Source organism: Oryzias latipes, chromosome 5 (genome assembly GCF_002234675.1).
Source record: "Oryzias latipes chromosome 5, ASM223467v1".
In the NCBI taxonomy this organism is placed as follows: Eukaryota; Metazoa; Chordata; class Actinopteri; order Beloniformes; family Adrianichthyidae; genus Oryzias; species Oryzias latipes.
Window position 1 is genome coordinate 22,938,782 of NC_019863.2, and position 26,603 is coordinate 22,965,384.

At 40.9% G+C, this 26,603-nt stretch overlaps 1 protein-coding gene across 3 annotated transcripts in view; it reads left to right on the forward strand.

Annotated features, from left to right (window-relative positions):
* The window catches only part of LOC101167031 (contactin-4-like), a 204,682-nt gene that overhangs the window by 80,480 nt on the left and 97,599 nt on the right, over nucleotides 1-26,603 (forward strand). For all 3 annotated transcript variants that reach the window (XM_023955100.1, XM_023955099.1, XM_023955101.1), the window contains one exon: nucleotides 11,735-11,830. In XM_023955100.1, coding sequence (XP_023810868.1) covers nucleotides 11,735-11,830 — 96 coding nt within the window. The remainder of the gene's footprint in view (nucleotides 1-11,734; nucleotides 11,831-26,603) is intronic.

The window sequence follows — 26,603 nt, forward strand, 5'->3', positions numbered from 1 at the left end:
TATGTATTCTGGCCTCTGCCAGCACACACCGTCCCAAACCCGTTTTTCTACTTGGAGACACAGTTTTCCCAAAAGGCAAGCCAAAGCCTCCTCTGAAGCACATGACGTAACAGCCAGAGCAGTAGTGACCCACAATCGGAATCAACTGTTAACACGCACCACCATCGGATCAACCATCGGCATAACCCACCTATCTCGATCGGAAGGAAATTTTGATCCAAACGAGTCTGATCGGGTCAGAGTATTCTTACATGACGCATTTTTTTCCGATTACTTTTGTCCATGTAACCGCAGCTACTGTGTGCTACCTGATGATAGAAAATTCAGAGATAGTTGTTGAACATTCAGGTAAAATAGAAAATAACTTTTTTAATACACTGTTACTTTTTATTCAGTCCATGGTTTATTAGTTGGTATCAAAAGGTCCTCCCAAACCAACAACATTTTATTTTAGTCTGTAAAAAAGTGATCTTCACCAGCATCTAGCAGAATGTTTCATTTAGTGCGCTATACTTAAATATTCTCTCTGTTTTGTTTGACAACCTTGAAAATGTTGTTCTTGTTGAACTTGTACCGTTCAGCCACCGCGTCTCTTTACAGGTCAGTTGCAGATTTTGAAAGCAGTTATTAACCCTAAAAGATAAATGCATTTGTATGACATCCGAACGCTGCAGGAATTTCTGACATTTCTTTCATTTTGTGAATAAGAAGGCAACCTTAGAAAGACTTTGACCTTGCAACACTTTTGCTTTTAACCGTACTGCCGAGTCCCAGTATGTAGCAAAGCACCGTTTTATCCTCGCATTTGCATGAATTTAACGTTTTAGTTTAATTGAAAAACTCTCCATTGTTTTGTCCAGCGTCTAATGGAAGCGTCTGCTTGTCGCCAGCCACTCTCTGGCTTCCCCGTGTTTGCCGTTTGCTGTTGAACAGGCAGTCGACAGCAGGCTTTTAGAACGTTGCAGCCATTAGCGGTGCTCTGAGCCCGAGCCAGACAATAAAGCTGTGAGCCGAGCAGCTGAACAATGAGGTGGCTCTGATGAACGGAGGGAAGCTGAGGGCCTCATCAGTGGAAGTCGTTGCGTTTCGCATTGTCCCACAGATTTGCAAACTTCACCCATTCTGGCAGACCTGAACGTTGGAGGATAGTGCTGACTGGGCGGGTTTGAGGCTAAAGGAGAAGATGTGAAAGAGAGTTGGAGAGAAATTGTCCAACATTTCTCAGACATCACAAAGAAATGAAGAAAGTCTAACAGCTTTCAGAGTGTATAGGAGGAAGAGGAGAGAGCTGCCAAGTCCAGGGATTCCTAAATGCAAAGGCCAGATGAGGTGCATGCCGCAGGTGAAAAAAAAACAAAGTAGAAAAACAACCATCCATCTCTTTCAAACCAACATCTTTATTGATAGGGAGAGTTTATATCCTTGCCAATAGCCTTTTCCCATCCCTCCAATGATGAGTTGGAGCTAAATTTTGCGGAGTCAAATAAGAAGATGTTAATTTTGTGTTAAGCTACGATCAGACCGCCCCTTGGTAACGTGTTCTAACGATCACTTCCAATGAAAAGTATGTAAACACGCATTTCAGGCTTCCGCGTTCAAAACTCTTGCGTTTACGTGTCACCACGAAAGCTTTTAAAACCATTATTGGGGTCTACCTACAAAACCCGCAGCTTTTGAAAACACGTTGACATTTTGACCAATCAGGTCGGCTGATGGCTGCACGGTGGCGCAGTGGTTAGCGCTCTTACCTCACAGCAAGAAGGCCCCCGGTTCAAGTCCCGGCTGGGGGACATGAAAAACACAACATCAGTGGGGGACCTTTCTGTGTGGAGTTTGCATGTTCTCCCCGTGCATGCGTGGGTTCTCTCCGGGGTCTCCGGCTTCCTCCCACCATCCAAAAACATGCTTCATAGGTTAATTGGCACCTCAAAATTGACCATAGGTGTGAGTGCGGGAGTGAATGGGTGTGTGAGTGAGGACATTCTCCCCTGCGACTTGTCCCCTCTGCCTTCGCCCACAAGTGGCCGGGATAGGCTCCGGCAGCCCCGTGACCCCGAAAGGGATAAAGCGGCATAGAAAATGAATGAATGAATGAATGAATAGGCTTTTAGTGGGCGCCACCTGCCTGCTGTGAACGAAGTATAAGGAGTCCAAAGCAGCGACCACCGAATCATCTGCAGGCCTGAGTCGCCCTGTGCTAGTCCTCAGAAACCAACACCCTGTTTGTTTTTCTGCCTCCCATTTCCTGCTGATTTCTGATTGGCTGGTGTTGGAAACTTTCGTTTGTTGATTAGCTGAAGTTATGCAATATTGAAACATATTGAAAGATCACTTTCAGTCTGTCTGAGAAAAGTGTTTAAAGTGTGTATTGGGGGGTCAAAACATGTGTAATCCTACTTCGCAGATTACACTTATCGCTGTTTTTATTTTCTTTATAACATAACAACCACCACTAACGAGGGACGGCTGTTCAACTCAACACAAGGGGGAAGAGTACACAGTGGAAAAATCATGCAGGAATATACCCGCTAATAGCATTATCAGCCTATTACCCAAACCCTTAGAACGTTCATTCATCAGTTAGAATGTTTACATCGCCTCCGTCATATCTGTTGACGTGTAAATGTCGCAGTAAAAACCAAGAGGTCTGGGTTTCAAAATAATAACATCTTCTGTACTTTGAAAATAAAAGTTCATATTCCATTTTATTTTACTTTTAAGGTGACGTGCACACGCGATTACGCTATTTTACAACATGAATATCATCATCAAGTTTACTTTTGGAAGTACAAAAACGCAACATCACACAAAGAGTGAAGAAGGAGAGGGCATGGAGCCTTAACCCTTGTGCTATTGAAGGCACTTTAACATTGGGAGTTGGGTCATCTAGACCCCACAAAACAGTCGCTGAATCGTTTTTCTTCAATAATTTGTGATCCTCACTGGTGTCCATGGATGACATGAAATCCTCTCCACCTTTATCCACCTTTGTCATGGTAGGAATAACACGTCAATGTAAGGGTGGGGTCATCTTGACCCCCAAAGATAGCACAAGGGTTAAGTCTTGGATGAATGAAAATAGCCAGACAAACTACTCAACATGGAGGGTCGTAGGACAAACCACTCCTCTAAGCCAAGGGGGGTGGGGGTGGGGGGGACTGAAGACGATGTAAACTAACCGACGGTCATGAAGCGGACTCCCTACGCAGCGCAACTGAGGCGGACCTGTGTAAGTCCGGGGTGAGGCTGGCAGTGACGTTAACATTCACAACTTGCATGGTGGTCAGGAAGTATGTAGTGAAGAAATGTCTCAAACACATATTTGACAGACTTGATGTCTTCAAAGAGGAACTTAATCTGTATCGTCCTAAATTTGTCTGTTGGAAATGAGGTTAAACATTTTGTAAAAGTTGTAATCCAGCGATGGATTGGATCATTCCTCACTCTAGTGGATGGAACACACCTGATCCAGGTAATCAGCCATGATCGGGACAGAAATTGCCTGTTGGTGATTTTTGTGGAACAAGTTTGCCCTAAAAAAAATAAAGCTGAAAACTAGCAAGTATTTTGCTTAAAATGTAAAGGACGGGCTGCAGAGTAGTGTGGGGATTCTGTCACCACACAGCAGGACGACTCTGGTTCAGAGTTTGCATGTGTGGATTTTCTCTTGGCAGTCCGGCTTCCTCCTGCGGTCCAAAAACATGTTGGTGACTCCAATGCTGCGTTCACACTAAATGCGATTCGTGCATCAAATCCTCGTCTGCCGCCCCCTGTTTTGATGCGTGTTAAATTTAGCTGCGGGACGCCTATCCAAAAGTGTGGGAGGAGCCGGTGCTAACCTTTATTTTACAGGCTCATTGCAACCTTAGGGATGATATTGTGGGAAAAGCTCAGGCATATTTGATTTGAAGAGTTCTTCTAACCCTTGTGCTATCTTGTAGGGTCCAGATGACCCCACTCCCAACCTCATCGTTCCCTGGAGGCACTTTAACGTTGAGAGTGGGGTCATCTGGACCCCACAAGACAGTGCACTGAACCTTTTTTGTTCAATGATTTGTGATCTTCACTGGTGTCCATGGATTACATGAACTCCACCTTTGTCATGGTAGGGAGAACACGTCAATGTAAGGGTGGGGTCATCTAGACCCCCCACAAGATGGCACGAGGGCTAAGGCGGTGGTTAGCATGTCCCCCATGTCTGGGTTCATGAGATCATTCACAGAATCAGTATGGTGAGGTTCACCATCACCAGTGGTGCAAAGGGTCAAACGGTCAGCTTCAGATGGGAAGACTGCAGGTTTGGTTCCTGCCTTGCCCGCCTTTGTGTGGGAGTGTCTTCACACCCCACATAGCCCAAAAAAATTTAAAAAAGTAGAAGTAGAGGGCTTTTATAGTTGTCTGGATGCAAAAACATCATTGGAGGAGTGCAAACAAGAATGATTAGCTTCTCTTCCAAGTTGGTTTTAGACTCTGACTACTGTCAGCAAGCACATCGCGCCCATTTCTGATTAGTTGGCACAAAGCATATATTCATCAAAGTTCAGATATTTGAAGTTTTGCACGTCCGAATTTTCAACCCTTTTTGCTGCTGCGCCATCTTAAACGCAATGCCGCCAGAGAATTGCATCACACTTGATGCTTATATCACACTGCAGGACATCTTGCCATGCCTGTACGCTGACCTAACACTGAAACTGGACGCCCCTTACATCCGAATCACATTTGGCTTTAACTTGGTATAAAAATTGTCCCCTAAGAAGCCAGTGTGTGTGTACTGTTGTGCGGCCCTGTGATAGACCAGCACACTGTCCTGGGTGTAGCCCCACATTTGTCTGAAGCAGCTTATAGGCTCCAGCAACGCCATGACCCTACACAGGAATAAAGGAGATGTAAACCTTTGTTTTCAAAACCATTGTTTCAACTATTCTAGACAGTTTGTCCAGTGTTTTTTCCAATTTCTGAAATAGACGAAACAAATGTAATTTTATTTGATTCATGAGAAAATAGTTTTTCAAAATAAAAGGTTGTCAGATGTGTTGTACTTTTGCTTGCGTTCATTAGAGTATCACAGCTCTAGCTTGCAGACAGTCTCATCTAGTACGGCTGTTCTTTTCAGTAGCATTAGTGCTTAAAACCCACTTGTGCCTGCTTTTGGCACGGTGAATCACTGTGCATGTAATTGAAGCACACAGCATGTGGCTTAACGGCGAGGTTTGCTCGTCACCGCAGAAATCAAGTGGGCTTAGAAACTGGATTACCTTATTTTAGGAAACTAACAATGACAGATTTAAATCAAGGGAAATACATTTACTTTTAAATTGAAGCGTTGAATCTGTTTAAATGAAAAAAGGCAAGTGTTTTCAAATGTATTGGATTGTGGACTGTTCAAACATCCATTTAGGCTTAAACCACAGTCCTAGATCATATTTACACTTGGTTTAACCCTGTTAAAATATAAAAATACCTTCTTTTTTAAACACAGGATATGCAGCCGAATAATGAGGCTTTAGTTTTCTTTTTTTCCCCCATTTTGGATGTAAAACTTTAACTGAGTTGAACCGCAATAGCATTAATCCGCTATTATCAACAAAAATAACCAACCAAATCTATGTAAATGGATAAGTATTCTGAAAGCTGAATCTAGGACTCGTTAAAGCAACAAAATCAATTTAGTTGGACTCTCGTTTACTGCCGAAATGTAAACTTAGCTACTGAAATCGAATCTGAAGCAAACCCTTGCCTGAAATGTACACAGACAAGGTTCTAAGGGTATACAAAGGTGGGCCGCAGTTTTGTTTTCTTTTTTGCTCTCTATGTGCTAAAGACAGCTCACGAGCTCTCATATTTATGTTTTGAAGGGAATGTTTTGTGGGTGAAGACAAGTGGCTCCACGTTTGGTGACAGAAGATCATCAGCATAAAAAGAATCAAATCAATTGTTTCTGTTCAAACTCTCTGGGAAGTTCCCTCTTTATAGACCACATGCTAGCTAACCATTGGGCTGTGACACCACCTCTATATCCCAACTAGAGGCTTGCCTACCTTCTTAATGTAGAATTTTTATTGAAAATATTGTCAATAAATTGACAGTTGTACTTGTTTTAAATACAAATTTCCCAACCATGCACTTAGTAGGAATTAGCATCTCAAAGCCGTAAGTGCTTCTCATTAGCATGCAGGTTACAGGTTTTTCTAGAAACCATTCAAAAATTACTTTTAAATCAGGAAGTCTTTGGTCTCATTTGTCTTATTTGACGCTCCTTGATATTAACATAAAGAAAGGCACTTAGTGCTGATCTTTCTAGCTAAATAAAATTAAAATGATAGCAACTAGGGAATTGCATGTTTCCTAGCTATAATATTATCAAAATAAACAACACTCAATTGCTTTCAATAATTACTTCTAACCAGGAAGTCTTTTGTCATACTTGATTTATTCGGTTTTGAGCAGTTTGAAATTTTTGGTAGGTGGAGAAATACGCAGTATTTATAGGGCTGCACGATAAGAGGAAGAACTTGCGATTTGCAATAGTAGTGATCAATATTGCAGTGATAATATAACCTGCGATACATAAAAAAAAATAGGAAAACAACCAAAAACCTCATTTCCATTTCCCCATAGGTTAATTTAAATAGGAGTCAAAATAACTTAAATTATACTCCAAATGACCATCGACTACATAGGAGGCAGTCATCTAACATAGAAGGTCCATCTGATTGGTCAATAATGTAATGGAGTCCATCCGATTGAAATAAAGGAATTTATTTGATTTCCTTAATACTTCAAGCCTTCATGAGATTGCTTTAGTACATTTAAGGTAACCATTTATTGCAATTTTCGCTGCTCAATATGCGAATTGCACAGTTTGATATCGCGATAACGATAACTTTGTGATTTACCGTGCATGTCTATTATTTTACATAGCTTTTATGCAATTATTACATAAATCTTGTGAAATTTTGTGTGATTTTTGCGAGATGCATCCACAAATTTGTGGCTTTCCATGACCACATCACGCATGTCTAATTGACCTTTCACGCATGTACCACCCATGTATAACTTGTACGTAATTGATGCACAGATCACTAACAAATTGCATATAAACAAATCAATAATCGCAGACAGTTGATTTTCTGCTTTGATTTATGTGTACTTCACATAAATTTCACATAAAGACCATAACTTTTCTCACTTTTACCACATTTATTCATGCATGTTCAATTTTCATCTGTGCAATATGGCTGTGCGACCAGCCTTTAGCCAGAATAGTTGTTTGTTCTTGAATTCGTTTCTGACTTGACAGTCGGTTCTAATGATAAACAATCAAACTGCACTTTTTCATATCCAAATTGCAATATTTCTTTTGTGTTGTTGACGCAAAAACTTTATTTGAAAGGACAGCACCCTCCAGAGGTCATGACATGAAGAATTGTGGGTCTTTTCCTTTCCTGAAGTAGACACATTCAGTTGACCCTGCTGGGCCTTATCCAGCATTAATCTTTGCTGTGAATATTGAAAAAATATATTAAAAATACGGGTCTTTTAATGGGTCTTAAGTAGCTGTTAAATGGCCATTAGTCAAACTGTGCTTCTGGCTTCAGTAGAGATTTATGTTCAAAGATGTAATTACAGGCTGCCTTTCTTTCACTTGTCCTGCTGCCAATATGACATATATTACCTGACCTTATACTCCTCTTCATAAATCAGTGAGCTCAGTAATTTTACATTTAGATCACTTGGAGCCGAACTAATCAGCGATCTCTTGTGGAAGTGGATTGGTTGCAGCTTCGTGACACACGGGGGCCCTGCGCGAGGAGTGCCAGCGGCTGCTTGCACCGACACGACAACACGCCAGGAAGGCAGGTTAATTAAAGCTGCAGGCAGTGTTGAACGCTGCCTGTCACCGCCTCCCAGGCGCCATTCGAGTGAAGCCACAACTCGACATCACAACACCAGGAGGAGTCGCGTGAGTGTTCCACGCCCGCCCAAGGAGGAAGTCAGACTGGTGGACCGAAGTGGTGTTTTTTAGGCTTCCCTCCTGCAATAAAAAAGGATGTGACGGAACATCAGACAGATGCTGCGGTGAAGTTTGGCTGTAACAAAAGTAGTTTACATAATACTAACAACTATTGACCTGGTTTTGTGATGGACGGTTGGTCTTTCCGTGTTTTGAAAAGGACACGAACCATATGTCCCTACCACAGCCAAGCCCCTGACTGGTCAAAGTTCAACCGGTTTAACTTATTTCACATGTTCAGTGGCGGTGGATTTTGTACGTAGAGTCCGAAAATGGACAAACTTGAGTAGTGGTGAGAGTTTTGAACACAGAAGTCCGAAATGTTTATGTACGGCCGTTTGGACAGACTTTTCATTAAAGGCGGTAGCTTGATCGCGCAATTCTGAGCCTGATGTGAACGTATCATAAGAGAACTGGATAGAAAAGGGCGTACATGTGGCTCCAGCCAAATGAAGTCGGTTCAGTCGCCATATTTTCGCAACAGGAATGTTACCACTTTGAAGCCAGATTTTTTCAGTAGGCAGTGATTGGTCCGAGTCGATTTGAGTCAAGCAACAATTGTTTTTCGCCAATCAGGAGTGAGCTAGTTGGAAGTCCACACCACAATACAAAATCTGTCAATCAGATGTTTGATGCGTGACCACGTGATTTTTTTAGAGGCATTTGATTGGTCAGTTAATAACTTGAATAACTTGGACTTGTTCACGTTTTCGCCTCACGGGGAGAAGGCCCTAATTCGAATCCCTGCCAGGACCCTTCTGTGGAGAGTTGTCCTCGTGCATTTGTGGATTTATGGGCTCTCAACGTTTCCTCCCAACGTCCAAAAATCATGCTTCATAGGTTGATTAGTATCTCTGAATTCCCCCAAGCTTTGAATGTGATTGTGTGGCTCTTCTGCAACAGGCTGGTGACCTGTTTGGGGTGTACCCAACCTTTGCCCAACAGTAGACGGGTTGAGCAAAAAAGGGATTCAGCAGGTTCTGAAGATGGATCGCTGGACTTTGATGTGTTACCAGACGTCCTAGGAGTAGAATTTTGTCGTTTTTGGAATAAAGTGGCAATTTTCTGTTAAAAATAGCCTCTTTGTCTGCTGTTGGTCTCTTGGGGGTAATGCCTCCTCGGTTCCTCCAACAGTGTAGCTTATTTGGGCACACAAAAGTGGTGCAACGACAAGTCTGAGTGGCGCCTCGTTTCCACCAATGTAGATGTAAGGAGGTCAAGTTTTGTCTGCAAATTTCCTCTTTTTTCAGCTAAAAGTTTTCCTGAGTGCAGTCTAAAATGATCAAAGTGAAATGTTTATACTTTCATCTCCACCTCTGCTGGAGTCGGTAGACCTGTCCTCAAAATATCCGTTGAGTTTGCCTGTGAAAGCCTCAGTTGACCAGCTGTGACCAGCTGAGCTGTCGACATCCCCCATCGGTGACGCTACACTGCAGCCTTCTTCTTCCATGATTGGCTAGTCTTTGGGGTTTCTTTGTTATGACCTCAGCTCATGCTGAACAGTAAATGGTGCTATTATGAGTTTCGATAACGGGGTGCAGTAAAGTTCCTCAGTCATTTCACTTTTATTCCCTCACACATGTCGCTTTGTCCAATTATCCGGTAGGTTCAAACTGGGTTAGCTCAGCGGTCCACAGCTCGCCATTCAAACAGAATAGGAACAGAAACAAAATCAAAACTCTCACCTGGTCTAACATATGGTAAAGTTCCTTTTAAGATCTACCTGATGTTATAGGCACTTTCAGTTTCGCCTGCAGCTTTTTAAACAAAAATCAGAGAATGGCATGACACTGACTGGGAGAAAAATTTCCCTTTTTTCCCTTTGAAATCAAGCTAATTATTGAAATATCTGCCGTCAGAATAAGGACAAAATTTAGACCAGCTCCAATGAAAATCGTGTTTTTTGTTGTTTTTAACATGTGGCATTTTCTAATAATGGAGGACATGTAGAAAGAAAAATAAGCTTTTAGTGTAGGTTGAGGGGGTTGTGTTTAGTTTATGCTAACATAGCTGTGTTTAGTTAATGCTAAGGGAGTTGTGTTTACCTTATGCTAACGTGGTTGTGTTTAGTTTATGCTAACGTGGTTGTGTTTAGTTTAGGCATAGATGGTTGTATTTAGTTTATGCTTTGGTGGTTGTGTTTAGTTTATGCCACCGTGGTTGTGTTGAGTTTATGCTTAGGTGGTTGTGTTTAGTTTATACTAACGTGGTTGTGTTGAGTTTATGCTTAGGTGGTTGTGTTTAGTTTATGCTAACGTGGTTGTGTTGAGTTTATGCTTAGGTGGTTGTGTTTAGTTTATGCTAACGTGGTTGTGTTTAGTTTATGCTAAGGTTGTTGTGTTTAGTTTAGGCTAAGGTGGTTGTGTTTAGTTATCAGGTGATGCTAGAGCGGTGTTTTTCAACCTTTTTTGAGCCACGGCACACTTTAACCTTGACAAAAATCCTGCGGCACACCAGCATCCAAAAATGTAAAAAAAAAAAGGAGAAACTCATAGTCTGTATTGATCTACAGCCCCTCCACAATCTCACATGCATTTTTGTGATAATTGTGGCAGAAAAAGCTGGAATTTGTTTTTTCTAAAAGATGTAATAAAAGTTAAGTTAGAAGATTTAAAAACTGTTTGATGTGTGTTCGTTGTGGTTGCAAGACGTTTAACAAGGACGACTCATTGTGCACTGAGACGCTTTCATGTTAACCCAATGCATCATGGGAGATGTAGTGCAAACAGCCGCCGAACGCAGACGGACTAGCGTCTCTGAGCTTCATTGTTTTGTTCACTTGTTCCACGGTCTGATACCGGATTCTGTGGAAAGCACCGCTAAAGACGAGCTTTGGCTGGTATTTACGTTGGAACTGAGAGACTTTATGAGCAGAATCTGAACAAGGAAGTGAAGACTTTAACCACTTCTGATTGGTCAGACTGATGACGTTGGATTAAGCCTCCAAGAATGATTGGTGGAGACAGTTAAAGGGGCGGGACTTTTCCTGTAGCTGCAGCTAAATCGCGGTACCGCCATTCTTATAAAAATGTCTTTAATAGAATAAAATAAAGACAAAGAAAAGAGTATTTTATGATCTTTCATATTCCTAATTTCTCAGTGTTTTATCAGGGTCTGTTTGGATGAACAAAGAGCTGATATCCTAGAGATGGAAAATGTTTTTAGATCAGTTAATGAGGGCAATTTGCCATGGCACACCTGGCCATCGCCCACGGCACACTAGTGTGCCGAGGCACACTGGTTGAAAAACACTGTGCTAGAGAAAATTATCTAATGGAGGAATTCCTGGAAATGTAATCACCAACAAAGGGAAGTTGACATTAAGAGATGAGGTAATTCAACAGCAAAAAAATTCACTTAAAAGGGAGAGTTCAGGGAGATCAGGGACACCCTGTCTGTCGGATATGTTCTGTTTACCCAACATTTAAACCCAGAAAAAGGAAGAAAAGCTTGCATTCATGCTTTTACCAGGTGGTTTGACAGTGTTCTGACCTTACATGCTTTTAATTTGCCTTCCCCGAAGGTGCGGATTCTTTAAGAGGCTCAGTTCAGGAGCGGGTCATCACGCCTCAGTCTCTGTCATGCTGGTTCCCCCGCAAAATGGATTTGAACCCTCGACCTTATCTGTGTTTGTCAGGAACCCCCCCACACACACACACACTCAATGGAAACTGCCCTTCCAGCTAACCCCAACTCTGTTTTCGTTCTGTTTTCCAGACCTGGAGAGCTTCAAGACGCAGAGAAGAAGCCCTGTTTCTGTGCGGGAAGGTCAAGGGATGGTTCTGTTGTGCGGGCCCCCACCACACTCTGGAGGTAAAACCCACCTTTCTCCTAACAGGAAAAGCTTGATTGATTAAATCTGATGACAGAATAGAATATCTATGTCTATTTAAAGATTGTTTTTGTTTTTTTGAGTGAAAAGCCCAAAAAATATCTTAATGAGTTAGACAACAAAAAATCTGATTCAAAGAACTCAGTTGGGGGGAAAAAATGTGTTTTTTTTTTTTTTTTTAGAATTACCTTCCAACTAAATCCTTTTTGATGTTTGAAAATGTTTGGGCTGAAGTAAAAAGAAGATTTCTTGTCTTGACCAAAATTCATGCAGATGGGGGGGTCAGAAATTTGCCTTTGGTAAAGCCTCATTCCAGGGTTCATACGGTCATGAAAAACCTGGAAAAGCTCTGGAAAAGGAAAGTGCAATTTCTAGGTTCTTGAAAAGTATGTGAACAATGAAATCTTCCATAAAGTTTTGGAGAAGTCATTCATTTAAATCAAAAAAACAATATAAAGGGACAGACCTCACCAAGGTTTAGCAAAAATTCCTGTTTAAGTCTTTCTGAATTTCGCTATAATCCTTTAATTTAGGACTACAACTACAAAATCAGCACAAAAAGCTGCTTTTTTCTCTTCATGATTATTGATGCTGTAAATCCTGCTCAGTACAGCTGCAAGACACTTGTGACCATTTTACTGGTAGCTTTAACCTGAATGTTTCCAAACCTGTTTCATAACGTATCTGCTGTCTCTCAACCATTTACAGAAACTTTTCTTCATTCACACCACATCTTTGTCCCTTTTGCGTTTTCTGTTTTGATGCCCCGATTGTTTTTTTTTTTTTTTGCTTTTTCATTTAATCATGTCATCAGATGATCACACAATAAAAAAAAAAACAATCAACAGCGCGCGCTTCAGCACGTTCTCGCGGACACGTGCTGGATTGCGCTCCCTGTACAGGAAGACCCGAGGGAGGGAGCAGCAGCTGCGGCGGGGGCGCCCAATCAGTTACGATGTGCTTCTGTTACTGATCAGATCATGTAAATATATGTGCACAAACAGCTGGGAAATGAATAATTTTCACAACTCCGGTTTGGCGCCCCCTTTGGCCGGTGCCCCATGCAACGCATATGCTTACCCACTTTTTGCCCCACTGGGAGCACAGGTGTGTTTCGCAGTTCTCTTGAGACTTTTACTGCCACCTCAAGGATGGTGTATGATTGTTATGCGTGTGGTTAATGTATCGTGAAGTATTAAGAATAAGATAAGTTGCTCCTACCTAGGATGTATTGGTAATGCTGTTATATAATACCCATTGAAAAAAATGTACATGAATGTTTTAGCTCTACAGGTTCACTGAGAGGTCTACGGCCTTGATATTTTGTGTTGCCTCTGAAGCTTTTATTTTGCTAAGCTAACATCGGGCATCAAAAACCCTCGAACGGCAAACGCACCATCTTTCCTCTCATTTTCACACCTTGAAGAATGTCCGACAGCTGATAAAAGCTCATCTGGAGATGTCATCAGGGTTTTAATGAACGGTAGAAATCGCTTGAAGTCAAACATTTGTTTCATTTCAAGTGGAGCTTCATCCCTCTGCACACCGGCATTTTCTCCTCGTGTTAAAAGCTTCTCTTCAGCTTCGTCTGTGACAAAAGGAAAAAACAAAACAAAAGAAATCATCCCTGCTGTAGTTATTTGTGGAGGGTGATCAGCAAATTGGGGTTTCGTCGGTGGTACTGCGATGGGAAACGCCACCATGGCGCTCTAATTCTTTTCCACCTTATGAAAGCCACCTGGAAGTTGTTTATTTATTTATCTGCGTCTGACTTCTTTCGTCCACGAAAGGCCGTCTTGTTTCCGGTCCGCCAGTTGATGCTGAAGCAATCCAATTAAGGTCTGGATTGTCCAATCAACAGGGAAACATGTCAGGCATCCTCAGACTCACAAAGACCCCCCACCACACACGCACACACCCACACACACTAACACCCCTCCCTCCTCTCAATAATAAACAGAGCGCATGCAGGCTGACAGAGTTCAGCTTTACTGAGTTACAGCTCGCCACTGGAACAGAAACGGCTCTTATTAGCGCCACAGTAATTTAATCTGCAGCTGCTGGTTTCAAAGACTTAAAACAGGCATAGTTTCAATTACGCAGAAACTTGTTCCAATATTTCACCTACCGTATTTCCCGAATTATAGATCGCACTGTCAATAAATGGTCGATTTTTAAAAATTTGTCTTAAATAAGTGGCAATAAGTGAGAAAAAAAGAGATAAGCCTCTCTGTCAGACTTTATTAACTGTGTTCACAGTCAGTTTAGAACTTGTTTGTAACACGCTACAGGTTAGCCATGTTAGAGGTGCTAGCCATGTTAGCATATTCATGATACCTTTAACTCCCAACCTTGTTCGCAACATGTAAAAAAAACAAAAACAGACTGTTACCGTGAAAACATACATTACTGTGATCACGCTAACTTCCAACCTTGTTGGTAACACGGGAAAGAAAAACACAGCCTAACACCGCTACATGAAACAAATGTTACTGTGGCTATGCTAACTCCGAAGGATATTAGTAATATGATAAAAAAAACACACACACACATTCCAACACCGCTACATGTTAGCATTGTTTGCGTTTTACAAGAACTTCCGACCTTATTTGAAACATGTAAAAAAATAAATAAATAAAAAGCAGAATGATACTGCTAAAACATATGCTACTGTGGCTATGCTAACTCCCAACAATATTAGTAACACGTAAAAAAACACAGTTCAACATCGTTAGGATTTTTACAATAAAACCCAACGCTACATGTTAGTCGCGCTTGCGCTTTTTACAAGAACCCCCAACCTTATTTGAAACGTAAAAAAAAAGAAAGCTAAAACAAATGCTACTGTGGCTATGCTAACTACCAACAATATTAGTAACACGTAAAAATCACAGTTCAACATCGTTAGGATTTTTACAATAAAACCCAACTTTGTTTGAAACTCATAGAAAAACAGACCATTGTGACAAAGCACTGTGCCTGAATCAGCTCGACATCAGTAATCGCATCCAGAATTGATCCATATAGAAGTCAGTCCGGAATAAAAGGTGCATTGTTGTTTTTTTGAAATAAATAAATAAAGTCTCTTAAATGCTCTTTTTAGTGCAGAAAATACTGTAAACCCTAAAGTGACCACAAATTCACACATACGTAATTAAAAATGGGAAGAAAAAAAAAACTGTCTTTTGGGTTTTGTTGATTTTACTTTGTCTTGCCTGATATTTGCTGATCTCTCGTTAGCTGGCTGGAATAATTTCAAAGAAGATCATGTCTGCAATATGGATTTTTTGCTGCCTGTGCAGCAAAAACAGCTGGGGAGGCCTGGATCTGCTCCTTTAAACACTCTCTATTACTTTGTGTCTGTAATGGAAACACTGCAGGGTTTTTAATGCCGCACATCCATCCATCTTCAGAACCCACTGAAGCCCCTTTGGGGTCACAGGGTTGCTGGAGCCTTTCTTGTCTACTGAAGCCACACCCCCTGGCATCAGAGCCACACCCCACTGTGTCAACCGTCACATCTGCACCCTTCAGTCCACAAACGGAGACAAAACCGTCTCTGTTTGTGAAATGGCTGTACATTCACATTTTCCTACTGTAAGGCTACACCGGATCAATAGGAAAGCTGTTCATAGAGCAACATCAAAGAAATGAATATACCCCGCCATGTTGTATGTAACACATTCGGCTTTAGAGGTGCGTCTCCTTTCATATGTTATATGTGTCTTGGTAGATTATAAATACATGGAGGACAAACGCATGCATAAGCTTAAAAAAAAAAACCTCCGATCATCTTTTGATCTGTTTTCAAGTGTTCCCAGTGGTCTTTTGAATATTTTTATGTTGCTTTTAGCCAAAATCCAAAAACCTGTTTTGTTTTCAAGGGCAACCCCGCCCCCACTTCCCATCAACCCTCTGTTTTTACCTCCTCACATCCCCAAGCTAACATTAACAGTGCAACTATAACGGCGAACAATATTGGAGACATCCAGGCATACAGTTTTGAGCCACACGCCAGCTCCAAACGAAGACATTCATGGATCTAGTCATCTGCGGAGCAGTGGGCGGAGCATAGCGGGTAGGAATCTTTGTGCCATTATTCCAAACACTCCCTGTTTTGATCAATAACTTCTAAAAAGGTTGTGTGCTCAAAAAGTTCTTTTGCACTAGAAACTCAAAAATGCGTGCGATCAAAACAATTTTAGGGTTTTTTGGAGAGAGAATTTTTACTCTCTTCTGCGCTCAAAACAGAGCAGCGTACCACATTACAAACGTGCATTCAGCTCGTAGACTGCATCAGGTTTGTGTGCGACTGGAATAATTTCTGACCAATCAGCATCAACCTTTTAAGCACAGAAGATAGAGAATTTATCTTGAGTGAAAATTTTGTTCGCAGGTAGATTTCAGTTTCATGTGCATTTTTCTGTTTCCAGAGTTGCTAATGTAAAAAAGGCACAAACATCACTCCATAGAATTAAACTGCATTTTTCTCATCTGCTCCTGATTCACAACAATTTCAATTAAAGAAATGCAATTTAAAGCTTAAATTTCATTATATACTGTATGTCCTGCATCATGTGAAAAACACCACAAAAAGATTATAAAAACACCAAAAGATTGTTAAAGTGGGTCTTTAGCGATATTTTCTGACCATAAATTAATTGTTTTTACAGTATTTGTCTCATTAATTTCCTTAAATCACTAAGGCCTCAGTGGCATGCACTCGTGGAGGAGTTTGACCCGTACGGGGGCTGCGGGATTTTGGGTCGTATGGGGGCCGGTTGGTGGGTCCGAAAGAAGGAGCGAACGCATCTTCATTGAATTATTTCCAAGTAAAATGTTGGCGATGCTGAAAGGGCAAGGAAAATCAAAACATAGAGGAGCCGACATCAAAATAATTTGTTTACATCATACCTGTAGTTTTTGACACACGTGAAGCCTCAACCTTTCAAACGATGCATTCTGCTCTAACTTCCAGATATTTAGTTTGTTTTTAGATTATTTTCTTCCAACTCAAAAAGCCTTCCGGAGCGCGTCTCTGTGGAGTCGGTGAAAGCTCGCCGGCCAGATGTTCCCGGGTTCTTCCTATATCACTGTGTGCTTCCTCCACGGGCGTCTGCGGCCCTGACTCACCAGAGAGGCCCTTCAGGGACAACGCCGCGCACGGCGGACAGCTGCCCCGTCTGCCGCTTGCAGCGCGAATCCGCCCGTGCAGAAACGACGCGTTCGGACAGAAGGGAACAAAAAAAGGGTGTAAACGGCTGCAGAGATGCTGGAGAGAAAATGTTTGGAATGATGGCCATCAATGTTTACAGCACCAGCAAAAATCACTGCAAGAAGACGGATCGCGCTTAGATTGTCCTCGGACGCAAACTATATTACTATATATTTTTTAAAGTAATTTGATTTTTATTAGGACTGCCATCATCACAGAAAGGAGCACAGAAAGATGATTCAGGTCAAGCAGAAGAGTTTGATACAGTTTAATAGATGATTATCTCCGGTCAGGGGTCCTGAAGGACGAGATGGTGAAAGTTTTCTAGTCTGTAAAATTTAAAAACTTCATGAAAGTCAAATATTTTGCAAAATATGTAACTGTAAAGTTTAAAGTAAAAAAAAAAAAAATTTTTATATAGGGGCCAAATTTTCACCATTGACTGATTCAAATAGGGGTCGACCTGAGACTCTGGAGCCACATGTGGCTCTTCGGTTACAGAAAAATAAAATATTTGCAATTTTGAAAAGGAACCTATTTTTCAAACTACAAGATGCTTTAAGTAAAACAAAACAGTCAGAAAAGTTCAACTTCATTCAAGTCATTCACAAACAGTTAAATCACAGAGAGCATCGCTCTAGCAGGCATCTGACTACATTACCCATAACTGACTGATTGAGTGATTGATTGATTGATAGTAGTCGTACAAGATTTATTTCAAATCAAATCAACATTTACATGAAATGAAACATAGGTCTACACAAGACTTTGAAAAGATGATTTGAAAGGGGAATGGAAGAATCTTAAGCTTATAAGACTCCAATCCCCCACTCAACAACAAGATTAAACAATTTGATGTTATAACGCTAGCGTACGAAAAACACAAGACAAAGACAGAAGGACACGCCCAAACACTCTGACCACAGACCACACCCCCTATAAAGGAGAAAGGAGAAAAAAAGGGAAAAAAGAAACAAAACGCGTCAGCTGAAAAAAAAGAAACACGAGCATAACAAACCAACAACACATATGAACACATATAAACCTGTTTCTTCTACTTTTTTTCCTTTTCTCTTTCCCTCCTTTTTTCTTCTTCTCCTCCCTCTCCCTCCTTATCTCTTCTCTTTATCTTCTTCTTTTTTCCCCCTTCTTTCCCTCTTTGTTTCCTTTTTTCTCCCACTGCTTACAGTCAGTCAGCAAGGCAGAAAATAAACCTACTTATAAATGTATTAAATGGATGTTATAGTACATGATTGACTGATTATATTCAAAGCAACAAAGAATGTACACAGATGTGTTAAACTCATTACAGAAACGGTTAAATGCATAGATAAAAAAAACAGAAAATAAAACCAAAGTCTCCCTGCGGTGCCTCGACTCTGCAGCAATCATAATCACGTCGAGCACCACGTAAAGCTGGCTTTTCGAGGCCGTTTCAGATTTTACAAAAAGTCGTACAAAAACATTTAGAGCGCTGTCTACCGCCGAAAATCAACTTGAGGACACAAAGCACAGCCAGAATTTATACTGAAGGTGCACCAGATTATAAGGCAGACTGCCAAAGAATTCAAGGATTTTAAGTTATGGTCCAAAAAATATGATAAGGGTGACTTAATTAGCTCTGCTTTCATTTAAGTTTTATAGAATGATGAATTTCCGGTAGATATGCACCACAAATAGCTGACATGACATCACATTACCCTCTACATTTGCTGCATTGAGATCATCCTATGTGGTATAGAAGGTCTTTGATTTAGAATAGAAAGTCATGAGAACCTCTCAAAATGTATAAACTACTAAAAAACACCCCTAACCCCAAGACTGTGGCTCCCACTGGGCTGGGAACCAAATTGACCAATTGTATTGGATTCTGAATTCTATGGGTGACGTCGCATTTACTCAGTCAAAAGTTTTGTTTTATTAAAAGGCTGAAAAACTTTTTTTGTAAATAGTTTTTTTTATATTTGCCGGTAATTAGAAGTATTTCAAACTTTATGAGACATTCATCTTTAAAAGTCAGAAAAAGGTCACAAACGATTAGTTATAGCTGCACCAAATGTGCAAACAGCTTACAAGAAAGCAACTGAGGATGTGCAATGACAACTAATACAGGTGAAGAAGATGGGACAACATAAACATTTGACAAAATAGTACAAAGAAATCATTTAAACATGAGATTTCCTGTAAAAAATAACAGATAAAAGTAAAAAAAAAAAAAAAAGGAAAGTAATGAACCTAACTATTAAAAAAAGCACTTCTTATTAAACACACATAGCTAATGGTTTTAAATGAAACAGGAAATAGGAGTTTGAAACTTTTTCAAAGCAGAATTTCAGATTAAAACAAAAAGCCAGACCATGAAATAGCCTGTGTCCTCTCCAGTCTCGGGCTCCAAAGCCTCCCTGCGGTGCCTCGACTCTGCAGCAATCATAATCACGTCGAGCACCACATAAAGCTGGCTTTTCGAGGCCGTAAACGCTGCAGCAATCACGCCTAAAGTGGTTACCAGGAAATTATTAAATCCAGCCGTATTGTTCATTTAGATCCTCCACTCTATGGTTTTGCATATATATGTGGCGTATCCATTTGTCTTGACAAGTCTGCAAGTTACTTTGAAGTTATTGTTTTTCTTTTTTTTATACATCTTAGTTTGTTTCTAACTTTTTTTTAAATTTCGGTGAGATGTTAAAAATAAAACACTTTTTATTTGAATGGACATAACTTCAAAAGCAACATTTTTAAGCATCAATTTAATGAAGTCCATTTTAAAATGAATAAGTAACTATGGTTGGTGTGCTTCCAAAATGTTAGATATTAATATAATGGTTTGATTTATGAGAACAATCTGACTTTTTATGTATCATTTCAAAATAAGGTTTTTGTCAATCGGTTCCAAAATTACCTTATTTTCACATCTACATGAAAGCAAAAACATAAATGAAATGAATTTTCACAGCTGGAAAAAAGTAAGGCGTCAAGGGGGGAAAAACCACTCCAATACAAGAACGTGAAACAATAGTAAACTTTCCCTGTTTTGGGTCAATTACAATTAACAAAAGTATTTTTATTTGGGTGATGTCAGAATAATGAGTCCAGGGTTTTTTTACACAAGTTTTGTTTCCTTTTGTTTTACAAAGTCAAAAGTTTACATTTCATCAGTATTTGGTACTATTGCCTTGAAACTGCAGTACTTGGGTCAAAAGTCTTGGATATCCTTCCACATACTTCTCACAAGATTTGGTAGGAATTTTGGCCCTTTCCTCCCGACAGAACTGGTGTAGCAAAGTTTGTAGATCATGCCTTTTCAGCTCTGACCATAAATGTTTAATAGAATTGAATGTAGATCTGTGATGGCCACTCCAAAACATTGATTCCGTCACCCTTAAGCCACTTTGGAACCAGTTTGGCAGTATGCTTTGGGTCCTTGTCCATTTGGAAGATCCATTTGCGCCCAAGCTTCAATTTAGACTGATGGTGAGAAATCAAAAGCACATGTGGTTTTTATTTGGTGTATGTAAACCTCTTAGTGCTCCAATTACCACAGGCACCACTGTCACCTTCACTTTCCATGCTTTTTCCAGTTCTTCTCTGAGTCCCTGGTATTTCTCCAGTTTCTTATGTTCCTTCTTCCTGATGTTCCCATCGCTTGGTACTGCCACATCCACCACAGCGGCTTTCCTCTGTTCTTTATCCGCCACTACAATGTCTGGTTGGTTCGCCATTACCATCCTATCAGTCTGGATCTGGAAGTCCCACAGGATCTTTGCCCTCTCATTCTCTACCACCTTCGGAGGTGTTTCCCATTTTGACCTTGGGGTTTCCAGTTCATATTCTGCACAGATGTTCCTGTATATTATTCCAGTCACTTGATTGTGGCGCTCCATGTATGCTTTCCCTGCCAGCATCTTACACCCTGCAGTTATGTGCTGGATTGTTTCAGGCGCCTCTTTGCACAGCCTACACCTTGGGTCTTGTCTGGTGTGTGGTAGATCTGAGCCTCTATCGCTCTGGTGCTCAGGGCTTGTTCCTGAGCTGCCAGGATGAGCGCTTCAGTGCTGTCCTGTAGGCCAGCCCTTTCTAGACATTGGTAGGACTTCTTGATATCAGCCACTTCAGTTATGGTCCGGTGGTACATCCCATGCAGGGGTTTGTCCTCCCATGAGGATCTGTCCTCCAGCACTGTATCCTCTGCTCTCCATTGCCTGAGACATTCACTGAGCACACTGTCATTTGGGGCCTTGAGCTTGATGTGTTCATGCATCTTGGATGTTTCATCTTGGATAGTGGCTTCTACGCTCACTAGTCCTCGGCCTCCTTCCTTGCGGCTAGCATACGGTCTCAGGGTGCTGGATTTGGGATGGAACCCTCTAAATTAACTTATTTATAGAATGCTCCATGTCTGAAAACCATTTTTCAACATTTTTTTATAAATCTGTAGGCTGATATGTGTCCCAGTTTACATATTGACAGGATAATAAAGAGTGGAGTCACCACTTTTCATAAAAGATAAACAACTTAATTCGAATTTTGTTGAGTTTTCCGCTTGTGTTTGCATTTTTTGATGGTTTGGGAGAAACATTTTTTTGTTTGTTTTTATGAGGAAACCGTTTAACACCTGAGATGTCACTGGCGACGCCTCAATATCACAAAATGACATACTGCAAGACTTGAGTAATGTGGCAGTTTCCCCTGATTGAAACTCCACACAGGAACTCAAACCAACAGACACACACATCATATACTCGGGGACTAAGCTAATGCTGGTTGGTGCACACATTCAACCATTTAAAACATCTTAGCAAGTTCCTGATAGCAACACACACTGATATACACACTCTTAACTCCTTTATTCCTTTATTATTTTGGGTGCTTTGTTTGGGTGTATTATGGTTATGTATCTTTGTATGTCTTGCTGACTTGTGTCTTACCTTTTTCAGTTTCACTTCCTGGGTCAAAGGACCCAATCTCTGGGTTTGGTAGGCTTTTGTAGGGCCTGACCAAAAATCAGCAATTAACCTCAACTGAAACCACCTGGCCCAGGGGAGGGGCCATGTCTTATAAAAGTGTGAATTTTGGTTCATGAGAGAGAGGAGTTTGGGTTTCAGAGCATGTATGGACATTGCTGCTGGTTACCTGCTGTAAAATAAAAATAACAGCCATTTTCCCCATTCACAAAAACCTTGTGGAGTGGTTTTTATTGGTCTTGCCTTGGACCTGTCGGTCTCACTCCGGACAGGAGCGTGACAGGTAAATAACACGATATAGTCGATTCTGACGCGGTGTCAAGCGTTTATCGGCTTTGCATCGACAGTACAAACCTAAAGTGTGACAGAATCAGCTGATTTTCAATGATTGCGTGAACAGTTGAAAAGTTACAGTAGTTGAAAGCTCTGGTGTTAAAACCAATTTAAAAAAAAATCCATCAAAAAAACTTTGGCTTCAGTTTGTCTTTTTGAACTTTAATGCAAAGGATCCACATCTGTCAATTTTTACTGTCAAAAACCCACTTTTTTTTCCTTTTTTTTTTTTCCTCACGTCCTTTCAGACGCCTCTGATGAGTCTGGACGTGTAACGATGAAGGACTCTGCTTCCTTTTTATGTGACAGCATGAATCATTGGCTTCTCTCTCTGTCTCCCTCCATCAGGGAATGCTGTGCTTTTAATCTGATTAGCACACATTTTACCGTCTGCAGGAGTAATCTCCTCTCCCAATCCCACATTCTGTCGTATTACTCCGTCCTGGTCTGTCTGGGGACTTTGGCTCGCCTTAATAACACCGCATGTTGGCGTCAGATCGTCGGTGCCAATCTCACTGAGCCTCTTTCTCCAAACGGCTTTCAGCATGATGTTGGGGCCCGGAGTGTGGAGGAACAGCACGGAACATGACAGCAGCATGAAATGGGATACGCCGGGTTTTTCCCCATTTGAAGTTAGTAATCACCAACGAAAAAGGTCATGGAGGAAACGCGCGAGCCAGAACGCTTGCGTCTTTCCGAGGACATGTGAGTGGCATCCTCCCCTAATCCTCTTTTTTTAAGCTCCTTAAAGTTTACACTACACATCTGGGTGTTTTATTGTGTGAGGAATGAAAATGAAAGCTGTGAAAGGAGGTGCAGAGTGAAGGGAGCCCAGGCTGATGCTACACTGGGATGTCCTCGGGCTTTTCTGTACGGAGGAGGTTTGTACAAACACAAACCCCCTCTGCGCCCGTGGGAATTTCCTCCCAGGGGGGGAAGCGTCGGCACCTGCCTGCAAGGGGGTGGAAAAATAACAACGTGGAAAGCATGACGGCTCTGTTCACGCGTAGAACTTGATTACCGGAGCAACTTCAGCACAACAGCAGCAGTTAAAAACTCAGTAAATGTAGTGAAATGAAGTTCAGTTTTACTATAAAAAAACACACACACACACAAAAAAAACAATATCAAAATTGGAGCACATTTTCACTTCAACAAAATTTGTCTTTTTTTTTGGGTTCCTAAATAAATGTGTCATCTTAGTTTTGCAATTTTAGGATCAAATTTCCTTCAAAGCTATTTTCTGTGCACTTTTAAAGGCATGTTCTTCTTTTAACATGCTCTTGGAGCATTTTTCTGATGATGGAGGACATTTATAAATAGAATGAAGCTACATTTCTGAGTATTTATTAAAGAATAGAGTATTGATATTTTCAAATCGTTCTGAATCAGGAGCAGAATAAAAAACACAGTATGAAAGAGACTACATTTGTGGCATAGATCATATGCTAGGCGGGCCACAAACTCCATTCTCTGAGCCCTTTGTAATGGGAAGGGAAAAGGGGGGGCGGGGTTGCTCCTTGGACAGCTCCTTTTTACTCCTTTTGCCTTTTTACTGCACCGGTAATGTTAGGTTTGGGGTGTAAGGGCTGTAAGCTAGCAGGAGAGAGTGTAAACAGAGAACTCTCTGCAAACGGGGAGTAAGTTTTGCGCTAAGGTTCCGCCCACAATTTAGAGGCAAATTTCTACTGTCGCTGTGTTTAAGGATTTATCCCGAATAGTATTCCAATTTTGTTTTCCATAACTCTGGTTACGTTTGTTTTAAAACTAAGACTTAATGTGAAATCTTAAATGAAAACAATTTAAATGGCTGGTTGTTGTTTTTGCAAAAGCACCGGTGGGTGAAGAAAGAAGAGACCACTACGGGTTAAAGTGTGTCTGATAATCTATAGCTAGTCTGCTTTGCTGTTACTAATCTTGTGTTATTTAGATGCTTTTTATAAGAGAATTCCTTTTTGAACTTCATTGACAACAATCTAAGCAAAAAGAGTGAGGCTGGAGATTTTTCTGCAGTGATATTAGCCCAGGAAACCAACATGGAAAGAACAGATTTATAAGAAAAGATGGTAAATATTCGACCTCTTGGAATTCCTGTGTTGGTTCAAAAAGAAATGTTTCTTTTTTAAAGTATACAAAAATCTTTTATTCAGATTTGTTTTCTCATCTTTTCCAAAGACACTCCGTTCACATTCACGGTGTCACGTTGGGAACCAACTCAACCTGTGGCCACTGAGCCGCTCCACTGGAACTACAGAGGTCAAGGGTTTGGCTCAAGGGTACTATGGTGATGGGTCAGGAGGGTGCTGGGTATCTGTGGCACTCTGATTTCATTCCTGCTGGTCCAGTGAGAGGATGACCTCTCTCTAACCAATGGCCATTAAAATGGGAAAAAGTCCCGGCATCATCCAGGATCCGCTTTTGTTGAGCATGTAGAAGACATGTTGGACAGATTTTTTGATATTTTAGAAGGCGGCATGATTATCGTGCTAATCGTGCTCAAAATGTGACTCCAGGTAGGATTTTGGGGTACTACAAAACAACTGCAAACAAAATCTTTTTCTTAGAAAGAAAACACTGAAGAGGTGGGCTTACATGTAACCGTACAGCATCTCTTATTATTTTCCACTGTCATGTTATTTTGCTTCTGGCTAAATGAGCCCTGGCTGTGACAGTGGAGCAGCAGCGTCTCATGAGTGCAGGACTTTTGGGGATAAAATTTGTCCCAGAGCTTTCAGGTCGACTTGTTGAAAGGATGATGCAAGCTGGAGACTGCGATTGGCCCGTATCAGATAGATGTTGCGTGGATGTTGCAGTCCTGTCTGCCTCCTTCAGGGAAAAGGAGCGTTTGTGTTTCACAGAGGCACACACCTTTGTGTGTTTTTTTGTTTTGTAAGCCTCAAAGGCAGAGGAGACGGTCACATCTCTTAGCCCGCCCCTCTTGAGCTGCTCTGAACAGCAGTTCAGTCACAAATAAAGAGCTGTAGATGTAAGAAGCCGCGGTTACATGTGCAAAATATCTTGATGGGATCAAAGATCGGATTAGAATTCAACCGTATAAATGGGCCCATAAAAACTTTTTCCGATTTTAACAAACAATTATAACACACTTTCGGTCGGAACAAATTATTTGGACATGCGCAGTGCTCTCTAAAATACTGGAAGAGGAAATGAGTTCCGCTGTAAACAAGCCCCCACTGCCACATATATAGATATGTCTCTCGGTTATATAAGAGATGATCTTCCAAACGTGCTTTTATTATTGTTTATTATGAAGCACCTGTTCGCTCATCATTTTATTCTTAATCCGTGTGGTCAGTGCTTTTTTTTGTGGCGGAACGGAGCCGGAAGAAGGGTTAGGGGAAGGCTAACACACACTAACAGCATTGAACATAAAATCCATGCGGAAAATGCCCCAATCTGCATCTTGGCTGAACGTAAATATGTGGGAATAACATCAGCCTTTATTTTGTCGGGACATGATCGGAAACACAAATCCGGTACAAAAAGCAGATTTTTTTTTTTTTAACTTTTACTGGCTTTTTGTTATTGGAACAACTGATTTAGAGTCAAAACTTCCACTGAAAAAGTTTCTGTGCTATTTAGCTTTTCATGCTAGCATTAATAAAACAATAAAAAGTTCCAAATCCTCAAAAAAAGATGTATTTCTTTGATATTTCATACTTTATACCATGGTCAAGGTGAATACCTTGACCATGGCTGCTGGGTATGGATGAAAAAGTGATAATGCACACCTAAAAAAGAAGTTCCGGTCACCTAGCTTAAATGTTCTGTATCACTGCGCTGGCTTCTTTGAAACAAACTTTAGCTTCATCATCTGGACAAAAACAAGCGGTAAAAGGTGAACTTTCTCTAATGCTTAATCTGATGCTTAATTTAACCCGTCAGCATATGTATTGCTTTTCTTTGCCGCTACAGTCGAGGTTGGTCCCGGCTCAGCAGTTACCATGACAACACGCTGTCACATGCATCAAATGGTCAATTTTTTGTGAAAAAGCGATTCAAACCGAAAAAATAACAAGAATAAAGTACTAAAAATTAAATAAGCGAGATGATAGCCAGTTGAAGTTTGAAGATCAGAAATGAACGCACACCGTGGAAGCCTGAACCGTCTGACGTGAAGTATTAATTTCTGATAACGCACACTTCATCGGGAATCATCCCTTACTTGTTGTCAGACTGTACAAAATATATATAAATAAAAACTCTATTAGCAAAAAGCTG